Source organism: Anastrepha ludens, chromosome 2, assembly GCF_028408465.1.
Source record: "Anastrepha ludens isolate Willacy chromosome 2, idAnaLude1.1, whole genome shotgun sequence".
NCBI classification, from domain to species: Eukaryota; Metazoa; Arthropoda; class Insecta; order Diptera; family Tephritidae; genus Anastrepha; species Anastrepha ludens.
Window position 1 is genome coordinate 102,447,159 of NC_071498.1, and position 10,619 is coordinate 102,457,777.

A 10,619-nucleotide genomic window follows, 5' to 3' on the forward strand; every position below is an offset into this window, starting at 1 on the left:
GCGCCGGTTAGCACGAGGAAGAAACGACTGGCGCGCTTTGTTAAACTCGGCCAAAATCGCGTAAGCGGTTATCGCACCAATTAAGAAGAAGAAGATAAATACTGTTTAAATATAATATTTAAGAAATTTTATTTAACATGCATTAGTCTTTATGGCAATTTTCAAACAAAACCAATGAATATTTTTTTATTCTATTTATATATATATATTTCTATATATTTTTCAATGTCTTTTCATTTGTTTTCCATAAATAAATTGGTTCTCTGAGGTTGCGTAAAATTGGACAACTGATTTCGGATGCTACTTAATCCATTGACGCAATTTGGAAATAAGGGGCGTAAGTTGATCCTCTTTCTGAAAAGGTAGTAAAAAATTGAAAAAAGTCAGTGTAAACCATATATGTAATAAATTTGTGTTATTTTATGGATGGTAATTAATTATTTATATTTTTAACTTAACCATTTGACAATGGAAAAGACATATATCTGGTCCATTTTAGTTCAAATCCAGAATATTCGCCTACACAGAAAAATATACAAGTATAAAAATCTACATGCTAAGAGACGCTCGGCTCGGCGAAAAATTGTATTTATGGTTATTTTTAGTTACAATTCTCGGCTTATAATTTCGGTTCTCTACCACTGCATAGGCCTCTTAATGGTGAGATATTTATGTATGATCTACTAATATACGAGTATACATATAAGAGCAGTGTCATAAAATTTGAAGTTTTGCTATTTTCTAATTGTTCACAAAAAATGTTATCCCGAGCTATTCCACCATTCAAAAAATACTAGCAAAGAGTTTATAGTTGGGCACACATAGCTTTTTTCTAATATAAATTACACACATACATACTATGTATTTACTAACGGTGCACTGTTGATATAATATGCAATAAAACCCGATAGAAGAATTTTTCGCAAGAAATCAGTTAACAAAAATTTAATACAAAGTCAACGCTATACCCAGAGCGATATCGAGTGGCTACAATTGCTTGCTTTTTTATAATGCACAACAACATATTCTTGTCAGCAATAGAGATAATTGTCCTTATCATTTGTAATAAAATTTGTTTTAAACAGTAGATAAGCCATTAAGTTGCCTAACTATAAATGTCTATGCTGACACATATCAACATCAGTTTAAGACTTAACCACCTCAAACTGCTGTCAGCAGTCCGATCGGTGGAAATACGAGTATACGAGTACACAGCTCAAAAGGTTAGCACTTCAAGGATATTGGCACAAAACATAAAACACTTCAAATAATGAAATCAAATTTGTGTGGAATTTGTGTTTTGAAAAAAGCATATGCAAACATAAAAATTGGGTATTCATTCAAAAGCTTAGCGAAATTCAGAAAATCTTAAAAAAGTGTAATGAAATGAGAATATTCATCGTCTGAAATGAATTGTGAATATGAAGAGTGAAATAAAAATAAGTGTAATAATGCATCTATTGGACATGTCGGTTATTATTTGGATGATTATGTCACCAATGAAATAAAGTTAAATATAAAAAATATACATTTTTTTTCTCGCCTCAATAGGCATCCGTTATCCTTCGGCTGCGTTACCACCATAAAAAATGTCACACAAAAAGGCATTCAGTTGCTGTTATAGATTATTGTTGGAAAAAACAAGATGCCTCCTGGAATATCAGAAAGAGCTCAGTGTAAGGGGATTATTTTTTTTTTTTTTTTTTTGCCAACCAGGCTGAAATTGTGAATACTGTATATGGTGCCGATACTTTAATATCTAATTACCTGCAATTTTGATTTCGTCGACTCCGTTCAGGTATTTTTGATGTTAAAGAAAATCGCTAAAATCACAGAAATAATCGAGGTTAACTGGCACGTTAGTATTCGTAGCATCGCCCTGGAGCTAAAGGTCGGTCATAATACGTTTAAAATATTTGCAAAAAAATTTTACGCAAAAATAATGGTTTCCATTTCCCCCACAATAAAATAAATTAGTCTCGAAAATGTGTCCAATATTTTACACTAATTTTTGCATGCTTTCTGAAAACTAATTTTTGAAAGAAGTAAAAAAAATCGCTCAAAAATTATTAATAACAAATGAATACCCAGTGTCGAGGCGAAAGTATCATAGTTATGAATATAAAGTTCAAATTTCCACTCCATTAAGCAAAAAAATGGAAACATCGTGTTAGAAGGAAACATAAAAAGTGCTCGAAAAGAGTAAATACCAATGAAACTATTTAGTATAAAAATATACCTTACGTAGCGTCAATAAAGAAGCAGTGTTTAAAATATGTATATTTTGAAAAATTTTAGGTCAATAGAGCACTGAAGATTTCTTGATTTCCGACTTTAAAATATTTTTTGTGCGTGAAACTTTGCCATGTAATTTTTTCGATTGTATTACTCGTAACGTACACTTTTTCCAAAATTTTATAAATAGAGTCATTTAATGAGGTTTAAGGGTGTATATTCGTGAAAATTATATGCAGTCACTTACTAAAATTAAATGATTTTGTCTGTTGCTATTTAATTTCAATTTTATTTAAAGATTTTATGTATTCGATTGCAGTTGACTGAAAAAATGTTCTTCTTCCATGCTTTTTTTCTCGTTAAATTTCTCACTTAAAGTTGCATTTCATATCAGTTCAAAAAGATTTGTCACGTCGTGATGTTGTTATTGTTGTTGCAGCATAAACATTCCCCATACATATATGGGGAATGCTGCTAAAGTGACAGTCCTTGGCCGGATATAAATCCGGGTCGTTCCGGTAACGTAGAGCCGACTGTCGTAAGAACGTATCACGGCGTGATAATTGCTGCCACTTCCTAAACTTATCTTTTCTGCGCCAGTATGAATACGCTATAGATTTTCTGATCCGACCGCCAAACGCTCGGTCTTGCAGTAGTAATGCCAGAAAAGTGTGGTCAAAAGTCTGCCAAGCGAAGATAAAATCTTCAAAAAATTTATTAAAATAAAATACAGCAAATGCAACAAAAAATGTTCACATTTAAAGTATTTTTTTAAGAGTTTTTATCTGAAATATTTAATATACATATTTTTAACATGAAGAAAGAATTTTGAATTTTTTTTGCTTTAGTTTTGTTATTAATTTTATTTTTTGATAATTTCAAACACAGAAAATTTCACATTATGTGATATTGAAGTCAGACCATACATTTCTAAACTTATTTGGTGTAATCCTCTCCAACCAGAATCTACATTTTGAATATTTTCATATTGAAAATATTTTTATATGGAAAAACAAAATTCTAACAAATACTGTCCCCTACCTTCTCCTTTAAAGTGGCGTAGGGACATTTGCGCAGCATTTTGCTAAAACTAAAAAGATCGTCTAAACCTACGACTGCCACTTTCAGTTCACGGAATGCTAGTATTATGCCTCTGTACTGTGTACCGTTGATCGGAACATCATTCTCGGCAGTATATGAAATAACTGGATGTGACCATCTTATAAATACACATGCAGTTTTTCGATTCCCATAACCAAGAAATTTTTGTCATATGTTATATATTACTAGATTAAAATATTTCTCATCAGTTCCTCGTGCAATTCGAGCTACTCTTAGACCCAAACAGCGAAGCGCTTAAAGTATTATTTCAATCAATGCTCTTTTTGACACACTGCATTCACTTTGTGCCACATCAAGATTTTGTAGGCAGTCCAGATTTTCAGGGCGAAAAATCTAAAACTTCTAATCTCAAACTTTTTTCCGAGGAAGTAATAAAATGTTTATAAGAATTAGAGTTCAAGGTAACACGTATTGATTACTTTTTTCTGTTGAAATTCTGGAAAAATTTAAAATCCACCAAAATTTATGACATACTCGATAAGCAAAGTAATAAATATTGTAAGTGTTTGCTCGAGGATTGTATAATATAATAAAAAGCGCGTGTGTTTTAAAATCGTAAAGGGTCTCATAAAAAGTATTTCCGTGCTCTTTTGCATGTACCTACATACGCTTGTAGATATTGATGTGAGCTGTACGCACTGACCTGTTGTACCCTCAATTTTTAAGGGTCAGTGTTCTCTCACATGATTAATGAAATGTTGTTAAATAATTAAATTCGTTTATTCGATTATTTAATTGGTTTTCTATAATTTCCAGTTTTCGACAACTAAAGTTTTCATTTTCATTAGCTGAGTAATTTTTATATGTAATCATCATTACAGCAACATTTCGAACAGCTTAGACTACTTCCATTTTTTTCGTTTTGTTTAATATTCATTTTTGTTTTTATTAAATTATAGTTCATTGTTTTAAAAAACACATATAAATTCCAAATTTAAGCTTTATACAAAAATAAGAAGAATTTCAAAATTTGTATTTAATTGAAATCCAAAACATCGTAGTTCAGTACTAGGAAAGAGTGAAGAACTACATCTTTTTAAGCGCTAATCGTAAAATAATAAAATATTTATCTCTAATATGTGTATATGTATCTATATAAATTTCAGATGTCGAAAATGTACCTCATTGCCACGGTAGTGGCACTTTTGAGCGTCACCGTTCGCGCTCATCCATTCAAAGAACTGAATGAAGTGACTGCAAATGAAGTGACTGGAAGAGCAACTGCTTCAGATGGTGAGGACTATCGTCTGCCAACCATAATTCAACCATGGAATTACACACTCAAATTGGCACCATATCTGCAAGAAAGTGATGGCAACAAGAGATTCACATTTGATGGTGAAGTTACCATCCAAATTAATTCAACTGAACCCACAAAAACACTAAGTTTGCATACGAGAAACTTAAATTACACAACTCGCGAATATTGGTCAGAATCTAATCTGACTAGAATCAATTTGGACAATTTCGAATGGAATAGTGTGACTCACAAAATACAATACAATTTGAGCACAGAGTTGGAAGCTGGTAAAACTTACTATCTACATTTCATCTACAATGGCACCATGGATGATGATATGAATGGCTTCTACCGCAGCTACTATGTGGATTCCAATAATGTCACCAAGTAAGTGAAACCAAACATTTTAAACTCAGCGATATTTTTAATTTATTATAATACATTTTTTAATTTGACTTTCAATCATTAAGTTTACGAAACTGAAGAAATATTAAAGAACAACTTTGTTTCCTTTTAGGACCGTTTTTGCTCTATCATTAAGCTGATTTTCTCATGCCGATAAACACGTTTTCTTTCTCTTAAAAACTACCTAAACTTTCGGCCCATGTTCGTATATTTAAAGGTTGTTTTGTGTTGATGATAATCATATTCATAGTTAGATGAATGATAGTTAGTTAGTTAGTGACATTTATTGCGACGACAGAGCAACGTTGTGGTCTTAAGCTCTTAATTCCTGGTTCGTGTGCTGACGAAAACTTCCTTGAATGGAGTACGTCATGTTTATTATTTATTATATTTGTTATATACTATACTTATATTATACATATATAAATATATGTACATGTAATTGACGTTTACACACACACTTTTCTGACAGTTTATATACACTACATAAATTGCAAAAATTGTATTTTTTTGTGCTGATTTCTTATTCTTTAATTCGAAATTTGTTTAAGCAAATGTTGGGGAAGGCATACTCCACCAAACCACTGAAGGGTCACCAAACATTACTTAAAATTTCATGTTTAATTATACTTATTTTAATTCATGTAAAATATGTGAGCGCTTCCATGACAAGTGCTCCAATTGTGACACTTCGGGCATTATTATATTAATTCTTCTAAAAAGTGTTTTATTTATAGACTTGAGTATAACAGGAAATAAACTGAAAAAGTTTTGAACAAAATTTACTAGTGTTGAGATTTATACAATGTCACAAACTTAGGTACAGAATATATCAAAGTGAAATATAATCGGCTAAAAAAAACTAAAAAACCAAATATTTTATATTAGAACAAAATAATATATTTTTGTTGTGTTTTTAGACGATTATATTTTACTCATATCGAGGAGGAGCGAAACAACCATCACAAATCATGCGCAAAAACTATTCCGAGCACTCCATCAATACCTTAAGAGCGGTTGTTCTATGTACACGAGTATAAATGTGATTTATTTTGTTTTCAGATGGATTGGTTCTACACAATTTCAAACTAATCATGCGCGACGTGCCTTCCCTTCATTTGACGAGCCAAAATTTAAGGCCACCTTCGACGTCACAATCAGACGCCCCAAAAACTTGACCTCTTTTGGCAATACCCGTATTTCGAAAACAGTCACTGATGGGTAAGTTTGTACTATAGGGTTTCCAAATAAAAATCGTAAGTCCTGCAAATGTTTAACCTGCAAATGAACACAATTATTTAAAGTATCAAAGCTTTTAAGACGTCCCCTTATCGGGAAACCCTTTGCTTATATGCGCTTACTTATTACTTATACATTCAAAATTTTAATATTACAGAGACTATGAGGAAGATGTCTACGCAACAACTCCATATATGTCCACATATCTATTAGCTTTCATCGTGTCCGAGTTTACGCAACGCAAAAGTGATCATTTCGGCGTAATTGCACGCCCCGAGTATTATAGTCAAACTGAATATAGTTTCAATGTCGGTCAAAATATTTTAAAAAACTTAAGCGACTACTTTGGTATTGACTACTTTGAAATGGGTAACGATAAAATGGATATGGCTGCCATTCCCGACTTTTCTGCCGGGGCAATGGAAAACTGGGGTCTATTGACCTACAGAGAACGCGCATTGCTTTATGATCCAAACTCCACGACGGATAGTGCCAAGCAATCTATTGCCGCTGTAGTAGCACATGAGCAGACTCATATGTGGTTCGGTGATCTGGTGACATGCGACTGGTGGAGTTACACATGGTTGAATGAAGGATTCGCTCGTTACTTCCAATACTTTGGCACACATATGGTAGGTATTAGGTGTTAACTGATCGAACCATGTCCCCTTATAATTCTATATATCTCGCTGCAGGTTGAAACTGGTATGGCTTTAGACAAGCAGTTCGTAGTCGATCAAGTACAATCAGTTATGTCCATGGACGCCACGAATAGCACCAATCCTATGAGCGATGAAAACACCCATACACCCTCCGACATAAGCCGTATGTTCAATAGCATTTCCTATAACAAGGGTGCCTCCTTTATCCGGATGGTGAAGCATGCCATTGGCGAGGTTAACTTCAAAGCTTCTTTGCAAACCTATCTGAAAACTTAGTATGTATTTGTATTATCAAAGTAGCTTGAAATTTGTGCTAACTAAACCTAAAAATTTTCAATCTTTTTTTTCTAGCCAATACAATAACTCTATTCCGATTTATCTTCTTCAAACTTGGCAAAATTATTGGCCTGCTTCAACCAAACAATACTCAGAGGCTGTGTTTAAGAGCTTCACGGAGCAAGTCGGCTATCCCGTCGTGACAGTAACACTGTCTAGTGACAAGAAATCTTTCAGCGTTAAACAGTCACGCTTTATGCTCAAGGATCAGAGCACCAGCAACACTTCTTTACTTTACACCGTACCAATTTCCTATACGACCAGCGAAGAAAACAATTTTGAAAACACAACTCCTGATTTCTATTTGAATGCTACAACATCGGCATCAAATATAACCCTAACCAACAGCGTAGATTGGGTCATTCTTAACATACAAGAGACTGGCTACTATCGCGTCAACTATGATCAGAGTACTTGGAATTCTATACACGCAGCGCTGCACTCCTCAAACTGGAGTGGTATTCATGAACTGAATCGTGCTCAAATAGTCGACGATCTGCTCAACCTGGCACGTGCTAATGTTCTCGAGTACGACGTAGCACTTAATGTACTCGAGTATTTGGAGAGTGAAATCAATTACCTACCATGGACTTCCGCCTTCAATGGATTCTCTTTCATTAACACTCGTCTGGGCAATGATACTGAGAGTTTCTACTCATACATTATTGAACTTACTGAGACAGCATACAATCAACTCGGGTTCGATGAACGCTCGAACGATACCGCATTAGATATCTATAATCGTGCTAAAATTTTATCTTGGTCTTGCAAGGCTGGTCGTACAGAGTGCATTCAAAAGTCACAAGAGCATTTCGCCAAAATTGACACGACTCCAGTACCAGTGAATATCCGTTCAGTTGTGTACTGCAATGCTCTGCGTCATGGCAATGAAACTAATTACGATAAACTTTTCAACAAATTTTTGACAAGCACTTCTGCCACGGAGCAAACCCTGATTCTCAGTACACTGGGATGCGTGAAAAACAGTACACTGATTGAGAAGCACTTCTGGGCCATTGTGAGCGATCAAATTCGTCTCCAGGATAAATCTACTGCAATGAGCAGCCTGTACTCCGACAACAATGAAAATGTGGATCAAGTCTTCGAATTAGTTACCACAAACTACGACCAACTTGCAACTTCGTAAGTATTGTGTTTATACATATAAACTTATTGCAAAAAATGTGTGTTATTAAACCGTGTTTTTGTTTTTTTACAGGATGGGCAGCTATTCCTCCGTCGCCACAATTATTGCCAATATTGCTGCTCTTTTTACTACTCAAGAGCAACTACAGAAATTGAAAACGTTCAACGAAAATAACATGTCCAACTTTGGTAGTTCACAGTCAACATTGGTGGCAGCAGTAGGCACTGTTGAATACAATTTGGCATGGGCTGGCGACAGATTAGTAAACTTCAAGAGCTATTTGGTGAAGCGCAAGGCAAACGGTGCTACTACTAATACAGTTGCTCTACTAACTTTAATTGTATGTGCTGTCATTGGACGTTTCCTGCAGTAAATTTCGCTAGCGCTTTCATATGTACCTATACAAACATTCCCAATCATGCCTGGCATTAACAAATACATATAGTTACGTATGGTAGACTTAATTTGTTTAGATTAAGACCTACTGAAAATATTCTTCTCCTTCTTCTTATTAATCGATTTTGTACATATATTTATATTTTGTAAGTATGTACCTATATGGATAAATATGAATGTGTGTGTAAGAATTCATCTCTTCAATAAAAATCCTCAACGTATATTAACGAATACTTATATACAGGGTTTTTTAAGGCACAGGCACTTCCATGTAAGAGATATCCCGTGAAAGCTGTTGATATGTGTATTCAGTATGCTCTGGCGCAATAATCTCTTACGCGTTTATGGGAGAGTTTAACAAAGCGTGCCAGTCGTTTCTTTCTCCTGCTAAACAACGCGACCTTATCTTTCCAAAGCAGAGAAGGCCTCTTCCACCACCAGCTGGTGCCGCATCGAATACTTTCAGAAACGGACCATTTGTATCCATTCGGACGACATGATCCTGCCAACGCAGCCGCTGCATCTTTATTCCCTGCGCTATGTCCTCATAAAGCTCATACAGTTCATTTCCGTCACCAACATATAAAAGTCCAAAATTCTTCCGCAGAATCTTTCCCTAAACACTCCAAGTGACGCCTCATCGGATTTTGTCATCGTCCAAGTTTTACGCCATACGTTAGGACGGACATGATGAGAGCCTTAAGAGTGTTATTTTTGTTCGACGAGAGAGGACTTTACTACTCATTTGCCTACTTAGCCCAAAGTAGCACTTGTTGCCAAGAGAGCTTCTCCGTTGGATTTCAAGGCTGACATTTTTATCAATGTTAATGCTGGTTCCTAAATAAACGAAGTCTCTCAAAATCATAACTGTCACCACTGACGTGAGCGCCGATACGCGAGTGCGCCGACTGTTTTTTTGATGACAGGAGGTACTTCGTTTTGTCCTCGTTCACCACCAGATCCATTCCCAGTTTGGAAACGGCAGACCTAACAACGCGGTTTTTAAGGCCGACGATATCAATATCACTACCATCGGCATCATCAACATCAATATCATCGGCATACGCCGCACGCTCTTATAGAAAATTGTGCCTGAGCGATTACGTTCTGCGGCTCGCACGATCCTCTCCAACAACTGGTTAAAGAAGGCACACAACAGCGAGTCACTCTGTCTGAAACCTCGGAGAGGTCCTTCCCAATTCTGACAGCGCTACTGGTAGACAGCAACGTCACTTTGCAGTACGCTCTGGATGTCAGTCACCAGATCACCGTCTTATTCTTACAGGAAATCGTCCGGTCTTGAAGCCTTTTATAAGCCGCCTGTTTTTCTGGTAGAATTTTGAGGGTTTTTCTTGTTGGCCAGCATTTCACGCTGCTCGCACTCACGTATTTCGGCCTCTCGTTTCTTCATTCTGATAATACGTCTCTCTTCGTTTTCCAGCTCCCGGTAGCGATCTTACATGGCTCCCGATGTGCCCATCAGCTCGCGTGGCAGCATAATTTTTTTCCGCGGCTGCATGACATTCATCGTCGTACGAGTTGTTTTTTTCAGGCTCGCCGAAATCCAATTTATTCTTCTGCGGCGGTACGTAAAGAACGAGAAATATTAGTCTATCGCTCGAGCATGCCAGATTGTTGGGCAGTACTCCCATAGAGCAGGAGTGAGAGTCGAGTAGCGAATTTTCTGGCTGTATGTTGCGATTTCAGCTTTCCGATGTCGAACATTCTTTGCGTAGTTAGAAGTACGTTTTTGGTACACAGCATTTGGGCAAAGCATTTAAAACGTGTACTCCAGTTATCACAACATGATCAATTTGGTTTCACGTTTTTCGCTCAG

General features: G+C 35.7%; 1 protein-coding gene across 1 annotated transcript; it reads left to right on the forward strand.

Annotated features, from left to right (window-relative positions):
* Positions 1 to 1,134: 1,134 nt before the first annotated feature.
* Positions 1,135 to 9,003, forward strand: LOC128854942 (membrane alanyl aminopeptidase-like). The gene is made up of 7 exons (XM_054089462.1): positions 1,135 to 1,223; positions 4,464 to 4,984; positions 6,065 to 6,223; positions 6,399 to 6,873; positions 6,937 to 7,178; positions 7,255 to 8,382; positions 8,459 to 9,003. Exons 2-7 carry the CDS (start codon positions 4,464 to 4,466, stop codon positions 8,757 to 8,759), a joined length of 2,826 nt encoding a protein of 941 aa, XP_053945437.1. The 5' UTR covers positions 1,135 to 1,223; the 3' UTR covers positions 8,760 to 9,003.
* The last annotated feature ends 1,616 nt before the right edge of the window (positions 9,004 to 10,619 follow it).

Excerpts from the sequence above, each read along its gene's own strand:
- LOC128854942 (XM_054089462.1), top strand. The coding sequence starts at position 4,464 with ATGTCGAAAATGTACCTCATTGCCACGGTAGTGGCACTTTTGAGCGTC. Across the intron at positions 6,224-6,398 it reads TCGAAAACAGTCACTGATGG|AGACTATGAGGAAGATGTCT; the intron begins GTAAGTTTGTAC and ends TTAATATTACAG. Across the intron at positions 8,383-8,458 it reads TACGACCAACTTGCAACTTC|GATGGGCAGCTATTCCTCCG; the intron begins GTAAGTATTGTG and ends GTTTTTTTACAG.